This window comes from Antedon mediterranea, chromosome 9 (assembly GCF_964355755.1).
Source record: "Antedon mediterranea chromosome 9, ecAntMedi1.1, whole genome shotgun sequence".
Classification (NCBI taxonomy): Eukaryota; Metazoa; Echinodermata; class Crinoidea; order Comatulida; family Antedonidae; genus Antedon; species Antedon mediterranea.
This window is the reverse complement of record NC_092678.1, coordinates 3,346,588-3,371,804: the sequence shown is the minus strand read 5'-3', so window position 1 is coordinate 3,371,804 and position 25,217 is coordinate 3,346,588. Positions and strand designations below refer to the sequence as shown.

The following is a 25,217-nucleotide window of genomic DNA, read 5'->3' as shown; positions in this document are numbered from 1 at the left end:
AGTGTTATACCGTATATACTTAGACGCGACGCAAAATAGAGAGCGCACTAACATTTTTCAATGCCATAATCGTTTTTTTTTTTGCGCTCAATATTCTAACGTATGACGTGCACGTGGCTTTTGCGCTGCGGATAACCTAACTCGTCCGTAGTGACGAGTTCAAATCTAGTTTATTATTTATTTTTTTTATATTTAATTTAATATTTATTTTATTTTATTTAATATTTTTTTAATTTATTGTTTTATTTTTATTTATTATTTTCATTTATTATTATTTATTGGTGAATATTGGTAGCTGACGACTTTCTTCCCATTTAACATCTGATCTTGTTCGTACACATACCCACTGATGATTCGGATGGATTGAATGCCCGGCTATCTGTGTCCTGCTAGCCCCACTCTGTGCCTCTTCATGCCGTTGCCTGAACTTTTTCTTTCTCTTCATTGCTTTTTATTTTTCTTCCTTTTATCTTCTTTACTTCTTTTATTTTACTTCCTGTGGCCACCATGCTTTGTATTTACTAATGTTTATATCATGGACAGAGGTAAAACACTCTCTGTAATCAATGCAGACAAGATAATGCCGTGTCTGCATCAAGTATATCATGGACAGAGATAAAACACTCTCTGTAATCAATGCAGACAAGATAATGCCGTGTCTGCATCAAGTATATCATGGACAGAGATAAAACACTCTCTGTAATCAATGCAGACAAGATAATGCCGTGTCTGCATCAAGTATATCATGGACAGAGATAAAACACTCTCTGTAATCAATGCAGACAAGATAATGCCGTGTCTGCATCAAGTATATCATGGACAGAGATAAAACACTCTCTGTAATCAATGCAGACAAGAAAATGCCAAGACAACATGTCAATCGAATCTACTTTTTTCTGGTTCTCATGGGAAAAAAAATACAAAAAATAAAATACAAAAAAAATTATTTTGAAAAAGAATTTCTAGAAGGTATTTTCGCTTTTGAGAACTAAGTTTCTGGGCAGTTTAAAAAATAAAATACAAAAAAAAAATACCAAACAAAATACAAAGATATCTGGTATTTAACCTGGCCACAGGCATGTTTTTCTTTTTTATCTTTTTGTTTAATTTCTATTTTTGTCATTCTTCTGTTTATTTTCATTGCTTTTTTATTCCTTGTGTTATTATTTTACTTTCTTGTTGTGTATATGATTTGGGCATAGTTTTGTAGTGTAGATTATTGGGTGCATTTCGACCTAGGATGAAACCATTCCTATCCGCGCATCTCAGGCCGTAAAAAAAAAAAAAAAAATACAAAAAAAATTTAAAAAATAAAATACAAAAAAATTGGTATTTTCAACTTTTCACAGTTTCTGTGCAGTTTAAAAAAAAAAAATACAAAAAAAATACAAAAAATAAAATACAAAAAAAATTGTTTTAAAAAGATTTCTGTAAAAAAGTTTTTGAAGTTACTAAAAAGTTTGTGTGTTAAAAAAATGGATGGCAAAAGAGAAGTTTATCTGCCAAACTTTCTCAAAAGTACCAAAGTCATTTGAAATAAGACAAAGAGTTAAAGGACGTGGATATTGAAAACTCCTTGTGAAGTAAAAATCCTCATGTGGTGTTATGGCAGAGTCCAGGTTAGTTCAAACATCTATTTTGTAGACAAACAAGTATTTAGTCTATATTGCTTTGTATAATAGACCTACAAATAATTGTTAAAGCAGTTGCTGATGTCTATTCACAGTCCACTCCCCCAATACAGAACACAAGACATTTCTGGAACAGCAGACATCAAACTGTCCAGTATTAACATAGTTGAATAATAATATTAGTAATATTTTTTTCTTGGTGTTTTAGAAGGTCAATCCTGGACATTCAGAAATGTATCGATGAACTGGAAACCAAGCAGCAGATAATGCCTTTATTGAGGATAATGTTGCTATGATTTTTCAGACATCAAATATTGCAGAGGTACTGTAAACATTTTTTTTTGTCATTATAAGATAACTATTTCCACATGGTACCACTTTCCTACAATGAGTATCTGTTGTGATGTACTGTGAAATGATAAAAATGTTGCTTAAAAAAATAAACTTTACTTTTTGTTAATTGTTAATAATAAGTATGATTGGTGAATACAGCTACTGGATTATTGTAATTGTTGTTGCTATCGAGTAATAAGTTAAGCATTACTTTAGTATTATTTTTGATTACAGAGTGAATTCCAGCAATACCATCAACAGCTGCATCAAGCTATCTCTATAGCACGAAGTACAGTGGTAACTGCCCAAGACAAATCTGTGTAAAAGTGCGTCTTGATAATGAGTCATTGATACAGTTTGTGCGTGGACTAGACCCAAGAAAAGCAGGAGCAATTATTAAGGTATGCCTACCTAATGCAGAATGCATTTCTCTATAAAATAATTTGTTGAATTATATCTACTCCTACCCTATTATGCTAAATATGATTTTATATTTATTTTATTTATTGTTTTAATTTACAGACATTGAAACAAGAACACCAAAGGCTTGAGAACCGGACACAGCTTGTGACAACTTGCAGTTTGGGTCCCAAAGTATTCATAAATTGTGCTGGTTTTATCAAGATTGATACAGCAAAGATAGGTGAAAGGTAAACATTCAACATAGTTACTTTTATATCGGTTAATCAGGGGATGTGCTTGACCATACACATGTACACCCAAAACATTTGTAAGATGGCAGTGGATGATTTTGAGTATTACAGTCAGCTGTGGACGCTAGTCCTGCAGATGCTTTGAATGAGATTCTTGAGAAGCTACAGTTGTAGTCTAGCCTTTGTAGCACTTAGAGTACATGGATAGAAACTTGACTACTATCAAGTTATTCTTTCTACCATTTTATATGAATATGTCATAAATATTTAATTTTTTTTGTTTACTAGTACTATGGAAACAAAACAATTACTTTGTACAATATCCGTGCAGAATTAACCAATCGATGCAAGGATTTGAGATCTTTATTCCAAATAGTGACCTCCGAAGAGCGATTCCAGATGTTGACGAAAGAAACACTGGCTAATTTTATATTGGTAAGCTACAGTGAAAAATGTGTTGTTAATCATCCTCTATTTACCTGGAAACTGAAGAAATTTGAATAAAGAATGTAATTATATTATTGCAGGAAAATTGGTGGTAGGGCAAGTAAAACAAATTGTTCGTCGACTATAGAGTGAATTCCGGCAAAACACTCTCCGACTGTGTCAAGCTATCTCCATAGGACGAAATCTGTGTCAATGTGCGTCTTGATAATGGGTTTATGGGATTCATTCCAACAAAAGCAATTTGTGATAAACACAATTTATTTACTGTGTGAACGAAGTTGGAGTGGATATATTGATGCAGTTTGTGTGCGGACTGGGCCGAAGAAAAGCAGACATAATTATTAAGGTATGCCTACATTACGACGTAAGAAAACCAAAGGCTTGAGAACCGGAGACAGCTTGAGATGCATTTAAGATAATGATTTTGATATTACAATGTTTTAAATTGCAGAATTGCATGATGGAACAAAATGTAGTTGTAGAAGACGTCACAGCTACCTACCTACTAGAAATTGTCCAACCAGTTGTGATGAAGATAAAGCCTTCAATGCTGAAATGCAAGTGTTCTTTGATGGTTACGCGTGACAACATAACTACGTTCAAGTATGTAATGGATCCAATATATTTCACATGTCGAGTCCGAGTATTATTATTATGTCAATGATGGAACTTTGGTTTTCAGGTACATTTTGAAAGCTTTTTTTAGTCTTACATATTTTTATTTTTTGACAAAGTAGGTAATGGTCCAATGAAGAGTGTCAAGTAGTATTCCCCAACCAGACTTGGAAAGTCATAATAAAAATATAATTATAATAATTTTTTAAGCATGACAAAGCAGCTTCCAGGAGGCGGATGCAGGAGAGTGGCACTTGGGTGGCATGCTCTCACTTTTGACGGCTAAAATGACATTATGAACTACTTGTTGATATTAATATGTTAGTGCTCCCCCGTTTAATAATATTTTTAATTTGTGTTTTATATTTTAGGGGCACAACCTGAAACTTGCACAAAATGTTGAAAATGATGTTGAGTTTGAAGGTAAAAGTTGTGATGATGTGACATTGATGGTGGTAACTGCCCAAGACAAGAAATCTGTGTCAATGTGCGTCTTGATAATGAGTTGATGGGATTCATTCCAACAAAAGCAATTAGTGATAAACACAATTTATTTACCATGTGAACGAGGTTGGAGTGGATATAAACCGTACTGTTGAGCATCCTCACAGTCATTGATGCAGTTTGTGTGCGAACTGGGCCCAAGAAAAGCAGGTGCAATTATTAAGGTATGGCTACCTAATGCATAATGCATGTATTCTCTGTAAATTAATTTGTTGAATTATATCTACTCCTACTCTATTATGCTAAATATGATTTTATATTTATTTTATTTACTGTTTTATTTTGACAGACATTAAAACAAGAAAACCAAAGGCTTGAGAACCGGATTCAGCTTGGCCAAGTAATAAAAATTGCTTGTTGACGTCCATGTGGCTAGGAACTTGATAATGCCAACCCAGTGCGTAAAGATGATACTGGTCTGTGTCCATTCTTTTTAAAGGACGACTTTCCTGAACTAAGTGAGGTACTTAAGATATTACAATATTGAACAAATATTTGTGTATTTACTTATTTTGCTTTACTTTATTTACATAATAAAGTCAAGTAGTATTCCCTAACCAGACTTAGAAATTCATAATAAAAAAAATAATTAATTATTTAAGCATGACAAAGCAGCTTCGTTGTATTATGTTTCCAGGGGGCGGATCCAGGAGAGTGGCACTTGCGTTGCATGCTCTCACTTTTGACGGCTAAAATGACATTATGAACTACTTTTTGATATTAATATGTTTAGTGCTCCCCCGTTTAATAATACTTAATATTTTTATTGTGTTTTATCTTTTAGGAGGCACAACCTGAAACTTGCAAAAAAATGTTGAAAATGATGTTGAGGTTGAAGGTAAAAGTTGTAATGATGTGACATTGATGGTGGTAACTGCCCAAGACAAAAAATCTGTGTCAATGTGCTTCTTGATAATGGGTTGATCCTCACACACAGTCATTGATACAGTTTGTGTGCGGACTGTGCCCAAGAAAAGCAGGCGCAATTATTAAGGTATGCCTACCTAATGCATAATGCATGTATTCTCTATAAAATAATTTTCCCTCCCCATTTTACTAAATCAACTTCTATTGCTATTTTTAAAAAAAGAACTTAAAATGCATCTTTTTAACAACCAATATAAGCACATTTGATTTTTACTTCAGTTTAGATGAATCTGGTGCTATACAAATACCTAAATTATTATTATTATATCTACTTCTACCCTATTATGCTAAATATGATTTTATATTTATTTTATTTACTGTTTTAATTTGACAGACATTGAAACAAGAAAACCAAAGGCTTGAGAACCGGATTCAGCTTGGCCAAGTAATACAAATTGCTTGTCGATGTCCACATGGTGGGGAACTTGGTAATGCCAACCCAGTGTGTAAAGATGATACTGGTCTGTGTCCATTTTGTTTACAGGACGACTTTCCTGAACTAAGTGAGGTACTTAAGATATTACAATATTGAACAAATATTTTTGCAAAGTATCTACATAAATTATTATTGGAAAGTCATAATAAATTATAATTATTTAAGCAAAGCAGCTTCCAGGGGGCGGATCCAAGAGAGTGTCACTTGTGTGGCATGCTCCCACATTTGACACCTAAAATGACATTATGAACTACTTTTTGATATTAATATGTTTAGTTCTCTCTAATATTTTAATTTGTGTTTTATCTTTTAGGGGCACAACCTGAAACTTGCAAAAAATGTTGAAAATGATGTTGAGGTTGAAGGTCAAAGTTTTGATGAAACACTGACTGATACAACGCTGTACAACTGCACTAGTAGAGTGTGCTCATTTTTTTCAAATTCTACAAATTTATGTCAAGGCAGATGAGGCAGTTACTGTAGCTTGTCTGGAGTTTTGAATTTTCACACAGCTTGTGTAATTTATATTACTAAATATATTTAAAACATCTTTGCTTAATTTATTTTTTACCTCTCGCTGTGGCCCTGTATATAGAACATACACTAGATAATCGTTTTTGTTATACTTGATCTTGGATAAGTCTGTTTTACAACTACCGAAATTTGGATTGCTACAAACACAATTAATATATTCTTTCATTTTTACCTGGTACTGTTTAAAATTAAATCACTAGCCGATATTACCATATGAAATTAAAAAAAAAAAGATATAACTGTAAAAGGTAATTAAAAAGTATTGGGTTTATATAATACGGCTCTTGCCGATTTAATAAAATATAAAAGATACAATTACAGAAACGGAGAATTAATTTTACCATCAACTTTAGTGAATGTTGATGTTTTCCCTATTAATGCTTTAATTATATAAATAATACCACAATCATTTCCTGCTGCACATCATTTCCTTTTTTGGTCAAAAAAAAAAAAATCTGTATAAATTTCAGAGAAAATTATCACATGTACATTTAACCCATTATCTTCTTTGATAACTTAGCTTTAGTGGCCTACTCCTCACTACAGGCAGCTGATTGGCTGGAAAGGCAATGAAAGCAAAAGGATGTTTCTTTTCTGTCAGAATCTGCTTGGCCTCAATTTTGGATTTCTGACATTTTTCAGAGTGCTTCTTTATCTTTGCTTTCTAATTCATGAAGTCAAAACCTTCAACATTTTAACAAAGGACATCCATATCATCGCATCTGGTTTTTGCTGTGCATAAGTGACCACATTACTGATAGTATCAACTTCATATTTACTATGGCTCACCTCCACAAAAGAGAGTAAGCTTCCTGTGACATACTTTAATCCAACCATGAAGGTACTTTTTTATTGCTCCTATGGCTATAAGCCTGCAACTATTGTCTATCAAAGTCTCAAATGCATATCCCTTTTCAGCGCCTTCTACTAAACTTAGCATTTTCTTAATGGCATCCGTACCTCGTAAGTTAAAGTCAACTTTTACCATGTCCTTATATCATTCAATTATGCTATTTTGGCTATTTGACTAATTAATTCAGGATCATATCGTGTGAATCCATCTCCTACTTCGGGAGAAATGTGGAAATTATTAACCTGATCATAGTTCTGGAACAATGATTCCCATGTTGGATTATTTGACGTTTCAAAATTTAACAAGTGTCCATATACCATTGTAAACGTTAATGCATCATCAGGTTATTGTATTTGTGAAAGATCAAACTTGTAAGAGGCAATTCCTATGTTTTGAAAGTAGCATGTTCTGATTTGCAAAAGTCTTGTCACCTCTGGTGAAAAGAGTTCTGAGGTGAATAGTACCACAGAAGATTTATGATTTTAAAAAATTGTATTGCCTGTTTTTCTGCATTATCTATCCTACAACCTATACTGACGTCCAAAACTTTTGTAATATAACCCTTTCTCTTTACCTCTTCCCATAATTGCTGATCACTTAAGTTACATGGTGACCCAGCATCTATTTTACACTTTGCCTTCTTCTCCTTTTGCGAAATGTCCTTGTTTCCCACATTTCATTCATTCATTTTTTCTAACAGTAGCTTGTTCAGATGAGCCATATGAATCTCTTGAGCAACGAAAGTTCATAGTAATATATACAAGCAAATTATTTTTTTCTGCAACATCCTATTCTGTAATTAACCAATAAATTTAAGGCCTGAAGCATCTGCCAACACCAGGCTACAGTAAGTTGAGCATTTTTAAAGTGTATCAACACCATAGTAATAATAACAAACACAAAGGTAGTAAATTTAGAGATTGTAAAACTTTGTTTAAATGAGGCCGTTAAATTTCTGTAAAATAACTATTTGGTTGGAATGTAGAAAATTATTGATAAATTGAATGGTAAAAGAATGGAGGTCTACAAATGTGAGGCACAATAAACTTTGTCTACTTTTTCTATCTAAAAAAGATACAGTATATTTGAATGGATATCACACTATATTATTGATATTGAAACTAGGTTGTTGGAACTAAACTGTTGTATATATAATAAATAATATGAAAAGTAGTGTTTGAGTAGTTTATATATATATATATATATATATGTAACAGTATGAGATGTGTAGAAACTCATCTTGTAAAATACATTCCAACAGAAGTTTTATTAGAGAGAATGAATCATATGGTACGCCAAAGGTGCAGCATTAAACATGCATTCCCCCTTACTGTTTTATGAATAGTAAATGTAATTAGAGTTCTGTGACTGCATCAATCGTTCATAATTATGTTTCATATCAAGTTTCCTGTAGTTATCTTTCAATGCAAATAATAAAGTTCAAATTAAATGAATGGCTTAATGGCCAATTTAAATGTTTGCAAAAATGTCTGCTCGGCCATTTGTTCTGGGGTGCTGTAGTAGATCTCGTTGGATAATGTTTGGCCACACTAATTAAGAACATTGAGTTCATGAACGACCTTGCAAAATTTATATAATGGCCACTCCCAAGGGATTTTTTTTCTCTTTTGTGGCATAAACACCACTTTTATTCACATTAATATCATCTTAAACTTAAAGGTTTTTTTAGGGGAGGTGTTAATTAGGTGATGAAGTACCATGTATAATCAAATAAATACACCCTAGATATAAACAAAAAATATAACACTTATTCAAAAGTAGGGCGTTTATTCAAATAATTACGGTAATCTGACAATTAAAATACTTGCAACCAATCAAAAATGCGAACGCGAATCTACGGTTACAACCAATCAGAAACGCGAACTCAATCCATGGCTACAACCAATCAGAAACGACTTGCTCCTGAGGCTAAAAATTTGACCAAATTGGACTCTCTCAATTCCCCGTTCTCTAGCCGGCCATGTGTATGGAGACATGCCATTGTTTTTGTTTTTCAACTAGGCCTGGGGCCTAGCCTACGAGGCCTAACTAGGTACTTTCGTGATAATAATTATCGATGAACACTGGAATGAAAACTGCACATGATATAACAATACGGCCTAGGACAGATGATGTTCTAAATGAGGAAAACAGCAACGTTGATTTCGCCTCATTGCTGTTGTCTAGGCCCGTGTTGGAAGGATTGCAAAGGACGGGCTTTCACAGGCCATCGCCTATTCAACTGAAAGCCATCCCGCTTGGACGCTGCGGACTAGGTAGGCCTAAGACTAACGTGTTGTTTTGTATAAATTATGTTTCAACAACGAACACAAAGACTATATACTAAGACTATATATAACAACGTCTCGAGTCAAATGTTTTGATTCTGCTGTTTTCAAAATTTTAATAACTTTTTTTGCACTAAAAAATAATTAATAATATAGCCTAGCCTAGGCCTAGTGAGACGGGCCTAACCATCTATGATAAGCCTACTACCATATATACTATATATTAGGCCTACTATACTACTAATAGGCCATGTGATAATCCTTCGCCACAAATTTGTGTGCCTGGTTTAAAAAAAAAAAAACTCCCAAGTCTGCTTCCGGGGTTTTTCCCCATCCGTCTCGTATGACGGTGACCTTTCTTCCTTTTTATATAGCACACCAACGCAAGTGCATACCATACCACCCCACCCCTGCAACAAAAAAGTAACTTACCTTTATTACATGACGATGACGCACCCATTTTAAAATTAATGATGGACCTTTTACTTTTAGAGAGAACATTGGCGCACCATGACTGTCTTTTGTGCTAAAGTGACGACCATTGACACACCTTTGTTCATTTGTAAATGTCGCACCTCCCGGGGGGAAAATACATCATTTGTAAATGATGCACCTCTCCTGAGGTGCATTAATTTTACAAGGTAACTGAATTTCTTTCAGATCTTATAATCCAAGCAAAGTCAGGCACAGGGAAAACATGTGTATTTTCCGTGATTGCTCTAGAATCGTTAGACATGTCCAGCAATGCTTTGCAGGTCCTTATCCTTGCACCAACACGGGAGATTGCTGTCCAGATACAACAGGTCATCTTGGACATTGGTCAGGTGATGGAGAAACTCAAATGTCATGTGTTTATCGGGGGGACGCTGATTGGTCCAGATAAACAGAATTTGAAGAAATGTCATATTGCAGTTGGAACCCCAGGTGAGATTAAGATAAGATAAGATTTATAAACTGCACATATCCACAAAGTGCTCAAGGAGCTTGTTAAAAACCATGAAACTAAAAATAAAAAAAAAATTTTTTGAAAAAACCAGTACTTCCGTTTACTGCCAATCTAAGGTGCACAGATCTGCCAGCACATAATACGGTACTCACAAATGTTGACTGCCCTCTATAATATAGAGGACAGTCTATTACAAAAAGTCTTCGCCATCTATAATAAACAGGCACTTACAGGTAGTTCAAGAATCTTTTTAAGCCTTAATATGAGGCCGAACAAATTTTAAATATTCCCTTTGAATAACTTGGGAGATCCAATATTATAAATGTTAACTTCCAATTTGTGGAACATTTTCAAATGAATATTCATAAAAGTATCAATCATAAACAAATGTTTTTTTTTATTGCTCATTATAGGACGTGTAAAGCAGCTTATAGAAACAGGTTTGATGGTTCCAGACTCAATCAGACTGTTTATTCTAGATGAAGCTGATAAGCTACTGGATGACAAATTTCAAAGCCAAATCAAGTAAGTGTAAAACACTACTTTAAAATATTGTATATACAGTAACTACCGTTTATACTCGGATATAATCCCACCTTGTAATTTCCCGAAATTTTAAATTGCTAACTTTTCAACTGAAATCATTAATAGCTGGTACAGCTTGTATCATCGTTTGTTTTGTTATTGTTAACATAATTAGCTTGTGTCGAAATACAAAACAGAGCACGTTAAAGAACTTGGTTCACTATTACAAAAAGCAGGGGATCGTCCCCGGTGTTCTGATCTTGAGAGGTAGGCCTGCTGGCTGCTGTGGGTCTGTAGAGGCCGAATCCGAATTTCCTCAGTTGCAAGTTTGAGGATACAAATGCCTTTAATTTCCCATTTTATTTGATTTTATAGTTGGATTTATAATGAGCTGCCATACAGCAAGCAGATTGTGGCTGCCTCCGCAACTTACCCAGAATACCTTGCGCAACACTTGACAACGTACATGAGAGACGCAACCTTCGTGAGATTAAACCCAAAAGAGATTGCTTTACATGGTATTATATCTTGGCTTTCTTTTATGCTTGATAAAAACATTTCAACCAGATTACTGGCAGCACTTGGCTGTCATACAGAAAGACCCGGGTTTATTTCCCAACAACTCTTAGTCTACTCAGCTGTAAATGAGTACTTGGTTGGAAATACCAGGGAGGATAAGGCGGCATGGAAAGGAACTACCCACCCTACACATAATTGTAAAACAAGCTCTTAACGCTCATTCCCCTACCTACTGCTAAAATCATGTTAATATTGGTCTATTAGTGGTGAAAATCTTGCAGATACCCAGAGGTTTCGTTAGTGGGTGCTATGTTGAAATTGGGGCAGGGTGTGTGATCTATGTATATTTAGATTGGATGCCCCACCTAGCACAATTCAAATGTTGATTTCTTCACTAATGTTACTCATATTTACTTTCCATTTTTTCAGGAATTCGTCAGTATTACAAATTAGTTGAATCTCATGATCTTCCTCATAAGTCGTTTGCTTTAAAGGTCAATGATCTTATTGACCTTTTGTCTAATGTGACCTTTCAACAGTGCTTGATCTTCTCAAATTTGCATACAAGGTAACATTTATTTGTATTGTTCATTCTGGAATAAATTAGTAAATGTGTCTACACTATCAAACTTTATGTGACAAAACAATTTGATGTGCCCATATATGGTCATGATGATGTCATATTACTACCATATTTGGGCATGTCACTGCCATATTTGGGCACAAATTCGAATTCTAAAGTGCCCGGTGATATACTGAATATTAATTATTTTTAAATTTTTTAGAGCTGAAAACCTTTGTGATATTCTTTGTCAGAAAGGTTGGCCGAGTATGTTCATCTCTGGAGGGTTAGAACAAAAACAACGTCTTCACGCAATGTCAACGTTTAAGAAGTTTGAATGCAGAGTTCTCATTTCAACTGATCTGGTAAACTATCAAATTTGTGTTCAATATCTATTTATTAACCTATTGTCCATTTTCTAAATGTCATTGTTGTGGTTATTTCTGGCAATAAAATTGAAAATATTTAGCACTCCTAGGCCCTTCAATGCTGGTTAGTTAGTATTGGGACTGTTATGTTGTGGGGCCTCTGGGTGGTTTGGCCAGTGAGCCCTCATAGCCTAATTACAGCTTAGATTTTGTTAAACTATGATCTTTCAGACTGCAAGAGGTATTGACGCTGAGAAGGTGAACCTAGTGATCAATCTGGATGTACCAGTTGATGTCAAAACGTACATGCATCGCATTGGCAGAGCTGGACGATTTGGAACCTATGGCGCTTCAATAACACTCGCTAGTTTCGGTAGAGAAGAACTCTTGCTTCACAGCATCCAGAAAGAGTGTCATGTACCTATTCGCCCATTACCAGGTTAGCTCACAAATGATTCTTAAACTCTGTCTACACTATCAAACTAGTTTGACAAAATATGGTAGTGATATGACATCATCAGGTCCATATATGGGCACATCACATTTTTTTGTCCCATAAAGTTTGATAGTGTTGACAGAGCTTTACATTATTCCAAAGTGCCTCCACAATTGTCTGATCAATCTAGTCCATACTTAGTATACAGGTGTACAAATGGTTACCTGCTTAGGTCGAAGCACCAACTTCGCTGATAACTGGCTTGTTAAAAATAACCGGGGTAATAAAGTCTTTTAAACATATCTATATGGGATTTGCTCTATATGAATTAATACACATTGTATGTTGCAAATGTTGCTTTAAAGTTTACTAGTGTTGGTTTGCCATCTAGAACTATGATGAAATTGACAAGTTCTTTGTATGAGCACAATGTCTCCATAATTCTAATATTTGCCTCGTCATCATAAAGTTATCTACGATATCAAGGATTGTAACACTATAGTATTTTACATATTTCCTCAAAGAATTTAAAGTAAAGTAGAAGTGCCAAATTGTGCTCTTATGTGGAGGTTCTGATCTTAAGTTTCTTTGTTGTTCTTTCAGATCCAGTGCCCTCTGACCTTTTAAGTCCAAATGTTGGAGTTGCTGCTATAAAGACAGACGGTGCATCTACTACAACACAAAAATGTGTAGAAAAAGCAGTGACCTTAAAACAGCTCAGTACAACGTCAAAAGGAAGTGCATCACCATCCCGCATAATTTCCGAAGATTCTGCAACCTCTTTTAACGGACACGATTCTTTTCTGGCAAATGACACAATGATTCATTTGGATAAAATTAGGTCCAATACTGGTGCTATCCGGAAGATATCAACGTTACAGAAAGTAATGTTAGATAAAGGCTGTCAGACAATTGACCCAAATTCCGTTTTTAGTATCATAACCTCTGAGATACCATCATTAAAAGAAACTTTAGGCTTGAGAAGATCTCCAAAATGGTCGTTTGCAGATGCTGTGAAAGACTTTAGACATTTTTTAAGTACAGGTGAGATTGGAAATACAGTGATTGAGAATACTAGCTGTAACTCCTATATAAAAAACAATGATTATTCAGAACTTCAAGAAGCTAATTCTAAGAAAAGTATTATTTTGGAGCATTGTGACATAGAAACCAATGAGAATCAATCAGAAGAAATTAATTTGAATGATAACTTTCATATCATGAACGAAACTACTGAAAATAATTTATTTGTTGAAGAGTCCCCTGGTCCTTGTTTACTTCAGAAGGAATACAGAGAAGATAAAATTGAAGAATGTATGTTACCTTTGGAAGAACAAACTTATAAAGCAAATCTTACTTTGTTGAATAAAGAAAAAACTAAATCATTTTCAAAGGAATCTGTTATACCTTATGTTTGCAGTGAATTCAATTCTTCTGTATACGAAACAGAGCAAAGCGATCAATTATTTCATTCTATAAAGTTAAAAGAAACTACAGATAATACAATTGTGGAAAAGGAACCTAAAGCTGACTTTTGTCAGAAAAATGTAGATGCTGACAACATTTCAAGGATGTCTGTTGATTCTACTGGAAATACCGTGTTTCGGAGGAAAGAAGAAGAAATTGAGATTCTGGATGAAGAAAGTGAGCTAAAATGGGAAGAACAATCAGTTGAAACTAGCATTGATGTGGAATCGCATTATAGTGACCAACAGTCTACCAATATCACTGATGATGGCACTTCTGAAAAGGATGAATGTTTTGAAGAGGGCGACAAATCGGAAAGCGATATTTTTATTGTTAAAGATGGAGTAGTTGTCCAGATCGGCGCAAAGTATTCTAAATTGAGTAGCGAACAAAGAAAGGAAAAATCAGAAAACAGTGAAGTGAAAACATATTACCAAATGTCAGAAACGAATGGAACAAGTATTGATGAGGATGAAAACAAAGAAATGTTGAGAAACAAAAGAAAACAAAGAAGGAAAAAAAATACTAAACTAACGGATGATGGAATTTGTGATACATCTGCATATTACGACTACTATAATAATATGTATCCTTTATATAATAACAATAGTAACATGGATTCTTATTCATATGGATATTCTGGTGACCCTCACATATCACATGACTATGCATATGGATATTCTGGTGACCCTCACACATCACATGATAGATCACATGACTACAACCTTTCATATTATAATAACTCGTCTTATTATAACTATAGTGACTACCAATCGTATTATAACTATGATAATTCAGGCTCCTTTCAGCATCAAATGAGCCACATGGGTCAATATTATGGATCACCCTTCTATAATACTAACTGGTGGTACACAGGGCCATATTATTGGAATGCACCATATTGGCATCTATACAATTCATTTTATCAAAATCCTTATGACCCGCATTCCTAACCCTTAATATACAGAAGATGATATGCCCTTGCAAAGAATCACATCAATGCATTAAATGCCCACAAAAATTAAAATTACTAATTATTATACAGTAATTACACCTAAGACCATATTGATAAGTAATATTGTTTTACAGTTAAAAATAATATATTCTTGTCTAACTAAATAATATAATGCATCCCAAAAAGAAAGAAAAAATAACGTATTATTTTCAATTATTGTAATAAAATAAGACAGGTTTATAAGTTTTATGATTGATTTTTTTTTATCTGTTTTGTAATGTATTCGTCTGTTGTTAATTTTGTGTGTCACAATTTGAACTTAAACATAATTATATCATTAGTAATAATCAATGACTGTTATGTTGTTTTATATTTCACTGAAATTTTATTGGAGTCAACTATCCCAATACAGTCACCTTTAATTTGACCTTTTCTGGAGGAAATTATGGTGTTTGGAGGACCTCAATTAATCCAATCTTTGTTAATATTATGCATATATGTTAATCATGATATTAATAATGGTAAAACTGATTATGATATTAAATCAACATTATCTGTCACAAATATGTCTTGTGTCATTTAACTACAGTAATAATATACATATTAATTATCATAAATTAATATTGATAGCAGTGTTCATATTATATTAGCAGAGCCTGTTATAACACACTAGCCTCCTATTCACATTCTACACATGCCATGCATTCAACATCATTTACATAGTAAACTATATATAACATTTTAAGTTTAAAATTAATTCACTGTACCTGTAATATTGCTATGCATTGTTAAAAAATTCTTCTTTCTCAAATTACTTTAGAATTTCTTGATTTGATTCTGTTAATTCCTATATATCACAGATGACACTTTCCAATGCTATTTGCCGGTTGACATTTGTTATGTTGGCATAGTTAGTATCTGGTTGATAGCCTGCTGTGTCTGTGATATATCAGGATTCATTATATATGATATTTATTCGAAATGTGTGACCATTCCTATGGTGTATGTGTGACATATATTATTTTAAAAAGTTATTGATTATTTTAAATTTTACAGGTGTCAATGAAAATTATTTTAAAAAAAATTAATATAATTAGTAACATATATTGTTACTTTTGACGACAGCGTAATATTGTATTTTTTTTAAATTACATATTTAACAAAGTATATTGTACTTAATAAATCTATTTTGAAAGTAAACAATTATTCCGAAATTATAATTAATGACCCAAGTCACACTTGAACGGTCACAAGTATCATATTCATATTATGGTTACTGAAGCGTGACGTGTAATCGTAGCTACAAGCAGAGTTAGATTAGAGACATTACCATCTCCTTGAGATAATACTAAATCGATGTTTTTGTTTTTTAGTAATGAGAGAATCTTAATTGAAATTGGTGTTTATGTTTAGTGTCTTTAGAATATTGGAATGGTTAATCGATTGCTGTACAGTAACAGGAAGAATAAACAGCAACACGGGTATGTTTGTTTTCTTAAATAGTGTTTACATATTAAATTAGTTCACTATTACTTGATACGTTTCATAGATAGCCTATGGAAATATTGTTATTATGATAATGACCAATGATGATGATCAATAAAGATCATTGAATCATGACTGTATCTTTAAAATATTAAAATTAATTTTAGCTTATTGTATACAGTGGAATCTCTATTCAGGGGACACCCACGGGACACAACTAATTGTCCCCTGAATAGGAGTGTCCTAAAAGATGAGTTCTTTGAATATTATTGAATATTTTTTTGTGTTTATGTTTCTGGTGGATTAATGGCATTTGTATGATATATATTGATCCATACTTCTAATTCTGCCTAATAAACACTGAATTAGATTTTCCTAAACTTAATTTAACATTTGTATACATTAATAATCTATATTATAATATTATTATTTATATCATCATTACCTTACATTCATTTGTATATCAATCATGCATAATATATGCAAAAATAGTTTGTTTTACATTTGAAATTGCTAGCGTTTGATTAATTACAGTAAACTCTCAATTTCAGACTATAAATACAGACAAATTGATGTTCTGTCATTCATTGCATGTATTAATTTTGTATTAATGCATATAGTAGCCTTAAAACAAACTAAATTAGACTGCTGATTGATATCATGACCCCTGACCTTGTGTAATGCTAATCAATTTAAAACCTCTTCATTTCTTGTTTATCTTTTGTAATTGTTCTTTTCTAATTTCAGATTTGTATGAACCTGTCTATCATAAACATCATCAAAAAACTATTTAAATTCTTGAATTCTCTCTCTAGAATTATTATTATAAATATTTAAAACCATTAACAAATCCTAATATACTCCTTTTATTATTGTAAGACTTTTTATTTACATCACGCATATCGAAAATTTAATCATATTTTTTCACCATTCATTTATAATTTACATCATTAAACTACATCATCCGTATATCTCCAGTTATCAGAGTTTTGTCAATGCCATCACAATGCTCGTGTTACTATGGTTCAGCGTGTACTTGGCTATTGTCTTTGGAAATCGTAAGTAACTTTGTAACTTTCATTTCTTGGTAACTATTCAGAATATTGAGACATAAAAATAAATGCATATTGTAAAAAGTATTCATTGATTTATATGATATTAAAATTTATGTCCGTAATTTAAAAGTATGAATTACAGAGACATTGAGAAGAATTGCGTTCTTAAGAAGACAAATAATATACATGATAATCTTGATCTGCTTGATTGGGTTTTCATGTTTACTCTATCCGTGTATTTGGCATTGCTTACTGATTTGTAACCTTCTTTCGTTGAGTCGAGTTTGAAGGTTGCCACGACGACAGGTGTGCTTCTCCACATTAATTGATGTTACAGTGACAACCCCTTGTTTCTATAGCAACATGAAATGTTATAGCTTTACAATTAAAGAATGAACCTTCACACCTGCCTGCATTGTTTATTACAATTTTTGTTCTTGCTATTCAGTTTAAAATAAGCATATATGAATAAAATTTCAGTTAACAAAAATCATTTTCCTTTTTGTCCACAGCTTGTACGCAGACCACACAGTTGACAACAGAATCGAGCAAGAAAACGATTCAATCTCCAGATTTTCCTCTTGTGCGACCACCTGGACCTTACACCTGTACATATCGACTAAAATCACACCTGGAAAATTGGCAGATTTACTTGATATTTGATGACTTCTTAACAGTCTGTAAAGGTGATATAGACTGTGAGAAGAATGATGTAATAAAGGTAGGTTAGCACCTGTTCACACTTAAAATCAAAGTACAGGTTAGCACCTGTTCACACCTAAACCAAAGTACTGTAGGTTAAGACCGGTTAACACCAAAAACAAAGTACTGTAGGTTAGGACCTGTTCACACCTAAATCAAGGTACTGTAGGTTAGGACCTGTTCACACCTACAGTGTAATTGTTTAGTATCAATCTGAACTAAAAAAATGCTACAACATTGGCCTCAAGTTTTATGCAAAAGCTCAAGGTAGAGATTAGCGTAAGACACATTTTACGAGTTTCAACGAAATCACCAACCAAACAATGAATACATTAGTTGAGTGATTCTGAGTTGTTAAGATACAGATTAAAATGTTGTATCGGTTTATTATACAATATCATAACTATATAGGTCTGAACATACCCTTAAGGCCAATTTACACAGACAACCGGGAAAACTGCGTAGCTTGTCGGACACAGAATCCTGTATCTATCCTGGCCATTCGTGTGCGTTGTGTGTAAATGGTCATAAGAAATAACATAGATTCTATATTGTTGTTACTGTTACCGCTCATCTGTTTAGCCTTTTAGTCTGCATGCAGGCATTGGATGGTATCTCATTTTAGAGCATGATGTGAATTAATTAATTAATAATTAATTAATATTATATCATACGTTTTCCCTATAGGTGTATGATGGTGAAAATGCAAGTTTCCCTTTGCTTGGAGAATATAGAATAAATTCTGAAAGACCTCTGGAATTTGTTTCATCCGAAATGATGTACATTGAATACATTGTAGGATCGGAATACTTGGGATATGAATATTCTGGGTTTCGTGCAAGTTACAAGTCTATGCCCCCTCATGTACAAGTTAGCAATACGGTGGGTAAGTATATCTAGATTGTGGTTTATTCTAGGCTAAAGCTCTGTCTGTCTATCAAACTTTATGCGACAAAAAAATGTGATGTGCCCATATATCAACACGATAATGTCATATCACTACAATATTTGGACATATCACTACCATATTTAGGCCCATCACACTTTGTATGTCAAACTAGTTTGATAGTGTAGACAGAGCTTAAGGCTGTTTTGAATAGCTGTTTTTTATTGTGGTTACCTTATGCTCTTTAAGCGTTAAGTTATTTCATATGAAGAGGTTATTTCCCAGCTTGATATCATGTACAGTATTTTATTACATTCTCCAATATCATAACTCTCCTTAATTAATTTGTATTTTAGCGAGGTTCCCATTGGCGTCAAGCTATTTATTATGTGTTATGGTATGTCAGGGTAAATTCTTTTCTACATTGTGCATTGATAATTAATGACACTTACCCCACTCTTGTTGGTTCCCTTACTAACAATTTGTTTGTCTTATCATACTGTAATTATGACCAGTTTATATTTTAAATAAAAAAAGGTAAATTTAACATGTACTTGGCTAGTTTTTTTTATGGATTAATATATTTGATACGGTTTTCTTTTTCAGTTGAAACAGTCATGACTTCAGAGAATTTAGAAACGCCGGTTAGCTTTCCAATACGCCAGTACAAAGAAGACTTTGATGTGTTGTGGTTATTTAGTGCTGATCACATCCTCACTCTATTCATTGATGTTGACATCAGTAAGTATATCCTAATTATGGTACAACAATGATTTTACAGCCATAAACTGCATTAATGGTTGAAGTAGTGTTACACAAGGAGCCCAGTAAGTTTCATTTAGAACATTTTTCAAAACCATTGCAAGTACTATAAATCGTGCATGGGACTCTAACCCACAACAAACATCCTTCAATTTAGGAAACTTGGATTAGGTCCTACATTGCCTTCCTCAAACAACGAGCTGAGATGGAATGACCAGTACACTGGGGTAACCCTCTACGATTTTGTAAGATGTGCTAGGTTCTTTAAAGTGCAATCCTCACCCAGGAAGACTTATTCTACCACCAGTTGAGGAGAGCCTTGGCCCTGTGCCAGTCTTGACCTGCTTAGCAACTTGACTCGACCTTATTAAAAATGTTTTTCTTTCTTCATAGGTTCAATTGACAGCATAATCCTATACATACAAGTTCTTGATGGCTTGACCTCTAAATCTCCCATCCTTCTCGAAGGCAATTGGCTCACTACAAACCTACAGCGTAACTTCACTATCAACTCAAAAAAGAACAACCTGTACATGCGTATACGCTCCCAGGATTTGAAGGAATCGCCTCATGGAATAGAGGGTGTGTTTGAATTTGGTATGGAGAATGGTATGTACTTGCATGCCCTTTACAGTACATATGATTTTGAAATAAAATTATATTTTACCAAACATAGTACTGTACTGACAGATACACTACGCCCGCCTCCAAATATTAAGACCAAATTTTTAAAATGTACATAAATGCTTTGACACTACTTTTCTGTTTAAGAGGGCTAGGCTCAAACCAAAGTGGTATGGTAATATATTTCTTTGGTTTTTTTTTTCTAGATTTAACAGCCTGTCAAGGAGTGACATGTTCCAATGGTGGTACCTGCCAGGCCTTGACCAATGGTCAGTTTCGTTGCCAATGTGCTCCGGGATATTTTGCACTTGGATGCACACGCTCGAATGGTAAGTACTTAATATAACAAGGCTGTGAAACCAAATGCATTGTATCGACACTAAATCTATTTTGTATGTTAAAAATTTTGACAATAGCTACAGCTGATGAATTTATACTATTTTTTTCAATTTATATATTTAATTTGATACATACTAGGGTGTCATGACATGTACTGTGAGAATGGAGGTACTTGCCGAGACACAATCTACGCCACTCCATTCTGTGTCTGTCCCGATGACTACTACGGACGAACTTGTGAATTTATCAAAGTAAACGGTAAAACATTCTATTGTTATTTTTATTCTTAAAACCAAATGAACTCTTTAGTACAAGACCGCTCTCTCAGTGTGGAGCCACACTAAATGAACTCTTTAGTACAAGACCGTTCTCTCAGTGTAGAGCCACACTAAATGAACTCTTTAGTACAAGACCGTTCTCTCAGTGTGGAGCCACACTAAATGAACTCTTTAGTACAAGACCGCTCTCTCAGTGTAGAGCCACACTAAATGAACTCTTTAGTACAAGACCGCTCTCTCAGTGTAGAGCCACACTAAATGAACTCTTTAGTACAAGACCGCTCTCTCAGTGTAGAGCCACACTAAATGAACTCTTTAGTACAAGACCGCTCTCTCAGTGTGGAGCCACACTAAATGAACTCTTTAGTACAAGACCGTTCTCTCAGTGTGGAGCCACACTAAATGAACTCTTTAGTACAAGACCGTTCTCTCAGTGTAGAGCCACACTAAATGAACTCTTTAGTACAAGACCGTTCTCTCAGTGTGGAGCCACACTAAATGAACTCTTTAGTACAAGACCGCTCTCTCAGTGTAGAGCCACACTAAATGAACTCTTTAGTACAAGACCGTTCTCTCAGTGTAGAGCCACACTAAATGAACTCTTTAGTACAAGACCGTTCTCTCAGTGTGGAGCCACACTAAATGAACTCTTTAGTACAAGACCGCTCTCTCAGTGTAGAGCCACACTAAATGAACTCTTTAGTACAAGACCGTTCTCTCAGTGTAGAGCCACACTAAATGAACTCTTTAGTACAAGACCGTTCTCTCAGTGTGGAGCCACACTAAATGAACTCTTTAGTACAAGACCGTTCTCTCAGTGTGGAGCCACACTAAATGAACTCTTTAGTACAAGACCGTTCTCTCAGTGTAGAGCCACACTAAATGAACTCTTTAGTACAAGACCGTTCTCTCAGTGTGGAGCCACACTAAATGAACTCTTTAGTACAAGACCGCTCTCTCAGTGTGGAGCCACACTAAATGAACTCTTTAGTACAAGACCGTTCTCTCAGTGTAGAGCCACACTAAATGAACTCTTTAGTACAAGACCGCTCTCTCAGTGTGGAGCCACACTAAATGAACTCTTTAGTACAAGACCGCTCTCTCATTGTGGAGCCACACTAAATGAACTCTTTAGTACAAGACCGTTCTCTCAGTGTGGAGCCACACTAAATGAACTCTTTAGTACAAGACCGTTCTCTCAGTGTGGAGCCACACTAAATGAACTCTTTAGTACAAGACCGTTCTCTCAGTGTGGAGCCACACTAAATGAACTCTTTAGTACAAGACCGCTCTCTCAGTGTGGAGCCACACTAAATGAACTCTTTAGTACAAGACGGCTCTCTCAGTGTAGAGCCACACTAAATGAACTTTTTAGTACAAGACCGTTCTCTCAGTGTAGAGCCACACTAAATGAACTCTTTAGTACAAGACCGTTCTCTCAGTGTAGAGCCACACTAAATGAACTCTTTAGTACAAGACCGCTCTCTCAGTGTAGAGCCACACTAAATGAACTCTTTAGTACAGGACCGCTCTCTCAGTGTAGAGCCACACTAAATGAACTCTTTAGTACAAGACCGTTCTCTCAGTGTGGAGCCACACTAAATGAACTCTTTAGTACAAGACCGTTCTCTCAGTGTGGAGCCACACTAAATGAACTCTTTAGTACAAGACCGTTCTCTCAGTGTAGAGCCACACTAAATGAACTCTTTAGTACAAGACCGCTCTCTCAGTGTGGAGCCACACTAAATGAACTCTTTAGTACAAGACCGTTCTCTCAGTGTGGAGCCACACTAAATGAACTCTTTAGTACAAGACCGCTCTCTCAGTGTGGAGCCACACTAAATGAACTCTTTAGTACAAGACCGCTCTCTCATTGTGGAGCCACACTAAATGAACTCTTTAGTACAAGACCGTTCTCTCAGTGTGGAGCCACACTAAATGAACTCTTTAGTACAAGACCGTTCTCTCAGTGTGGAGCCACACTAAATGAACTCTTTAGTACAAGACCGTTCTCTCAGTGTGGAGCCACACTAAATGAACTCTTTAGTACAAGACCGCTCTCTCAGTGTGGAGCCACACTAAATGAACTCTTTAGTACAAGACGGCTCTCTCAGTGTAGAGCCACACTAAATGAACTCTTTAGTACAAGACCGTTCTCTCAGTGTAGAGCCACACTAAATGAACTCTTTAGTACAAGACCGTTCTCTCAGTGTAGAGCCACACTAAATGAACTCTTTAGTACAAGACCGCTCTCTCAGTGTAGAGCCACACTAAATGAACTCTTTAGTACAAGACCGCTCTCTCAGTGTAGAGCCACACTAAATGAACTCTTTAGTACAAGACCGTTCTCTCAGTGTGGAGCCACACTAAATGAACTCTTTAGTACAAGACCGTTCTCTCAGTGTGGAGCCACACTAAATGAACTCTTTAGTACAAGACCGTTCTCTCAGTGTAGAGCCACACTAAATGAACTCTTTAGTACAAGACCGCTCTCTCAGTGTGGAGCCACACTAAATGAACTCTTTATTACAAGACCGTTCTCTCAGTGTGGAGCCACACTAAATGAACTCTTTAGTACAAGACCGCTCTCTCAGTGTGGAGCCACACTAAATGAACTCTTTAGTACAAGACCGTTCTCTCAGTGTGGAGCCACACTAAATGAACTCTTTAGTACAAGACCGTTCTCTCAGTGTGGAGCCACACTAAATGAACTCTTTAGTACAAGACCGCTCTCTCAGTGTAGAGCCACACTAAATGAACTCTTTAGTACAAGACCGTTCTCTCAGTGTGGAGCCACACTAAATGAACTCTTTAGTACAAGACCGTTCTCTCAGTGTGGAGCCACACTAAATGAACTCTTTAGTACAAGACCGTTCTCTCAGTGTAGAGCCACACTAAATGAACTCTTTAGTACAAGACCGTTCTCTCAGTGTAGAGCCACACTAAATGAACTCTTTAGTACAAGACCGTTCTCTCAGTGTGGAGCCACACTAAATGAACTCTTTAGTACAAGACCGCTCTCTCAGTGTGGAGCCACACTAAATGAACTCTTTAGTACAAGACCGTTCTCTCAGTGTGGAGCCACACTAAATGAACTCTTTAGTACAAGACCGTTCTCTCAGTGTGGAGCCATGATCAGCACACTGAGAGACAATCCCAAACTCTTTCCATGTGCATTGTATGTACATAAAACCAACTGTGGTTTATGCTTCACTCAAAAGACGAGGCAATGAGAAAACAAGTAAATTCCACAGACAGGTCTTGCACCATCTCTCTCACATGAGCTGGATGTGTACACTGGACCTACGGTTTATAGCCTTATCCGATAAGAACAATGAAGCGAGTGAGCCTTAATCGCTTGCCAATGTTATGCCTACATATTAGGGTTCCGCTCTCTCGACCACTCACTCACTTAAACTCTTGGCCACTCACTCACTTAAACTAAAGTGTTTGGAGTTCTGCTTAATGGCAAGATTTGACATTGATTACTGAATGTTAATCCTCTTTCTCTTCCATTAGATTTTACAGGAACAATAAATGAATGCCCTCTGCAGAACCACTGTTTTAATGGAGGAACGTGTTACCATTCACAAGATGGCTATTACTGTCACTGTCCGCCACTTTATACTGGTGAATTCTGCATCCAGAAACAGGTTGAAGGTGAGGTCTGCATCAAGACTAAAGCTCTGTCTACACTATCGAACTAGTGTGATGTGCCCAAATATGGTAGTGATATACCATGGTAGTGATATACCCAAATATGGTAGTGATATGACATCATCATGTCTGTATATTGGCACATCACGCAAGCGAATTCACCAATCACCAGTAAAAATTTGGATAATCTATTACTTGTGATTGGTTAAATTGCTTACGTTGCATTACGTCCTAGGGTGAACCAAACTTTATACATTATCATATATGCCTCTAATAGTTTAGACCTTTTTTTCAAATAAAAAAGCAGATGTTTGCAACATTTATCATTAAAAAAATAGACTTTGTTTAAATATATATATTTTTTATATAACATTGTTTTTATATTTCAGTGAATAATCTTACTGCTGTTTCTGGTAGCAAGACACAGTAC

At 34.9% G+C, this 25,217-nt stretch overlaps 1 protein-coding gene and 2 long non-coding RNA genes across 4 annotated transcripts; all 3 read left to right on the top strand.

The window, feature by feature from the left end:
• Positions 1-708: 708 nt before the first annotated feature.
• LOC140059107 (uncharacterized) lies at positions 709-3,393 on the top strand. The gene is made up of 6 exons (XR_011847111.1): positions 709-1,619; positions 1,840-1,953; positions 2,199-2,365; positions 2,487-2,614; positions 2,906-3,052; positions 3,145-3,393. It is a non-coding gene; the product is annotated as an uncharacterized lncRNA (long non-coding RNA).
• Positions 3,394-3,558: 165 nt separating this feature from the next.
• Positions 3,559-6,012, top strand: LOC140059407 (uncharacterized). Of its 2 annotated transcripts, none has more exons than XR_011847177.1 (6): positions 3,559-3,746; positions 4,051-4,347; positions 4,473-4,646; positions 4,968-5,177; positions 5,445-5,618; positions 5,860-6,012. It is a non-coding gene; the product is annotated as an uncharacterized lncRNA (long non-coding RNA). The 2 variants fall into 2 exon arrangements; XR_011847178.1 differs by having other exon boundaries at positions 3,596-3,667.
• Positions 6,013-8,927: 2,915 nt separating this feature from the next.
• On the top strand, positions 8,928-15,791 carry LOC140058717 (probable ATP-dependent RNA helicase DDX20). Its single transcript, XM_072104432.1, has 8 exons — positions 8,928-9,209; positions 9,882-10,145; positions 10,581-10,692; positions 11,068-11,210; positions 11,641-11,779; positions 11,997-12,138; positions 12,373-12,580; positions 13,181-15,791. The coding sequence occupies exons 1-8, from the start codon at positions 9,011-9,013 to the stop codon at positions 14,995-14,997; spliced, it is 3,024 nt and encodes a 1,007-aa protein (XP_071960533.1). The 5' UTR covers positions 8,928-9,010; the 3' UTR covers positions 14,998-15,791.
• Positions 15,792-25,217: the final 9,426 nt, after the last annotated feature.

Coding starts and splice junctions, on each gene's coding strand:
- LOC140058717 (XM_072104432.1), top strand. CDS start 9,011: ATGAACACTGGAATGAAAACTGCACATGATATAACAATACGGCCTAGG. Junction 9,210..9,881: donor GCTTGGACGCTGCGGACTAG/GTAGGCCTAAGA, acceptor AATTTCTTTCAG/ATCTTATAATCCAAGCAAAG. Junction 10,146..10,580: donor TATTGCAGTTGGAACCCCAG/GTGAGATTAAGA, acceptor TGCTCATTATAG/GACGTGTAAAGCAGCTTATA.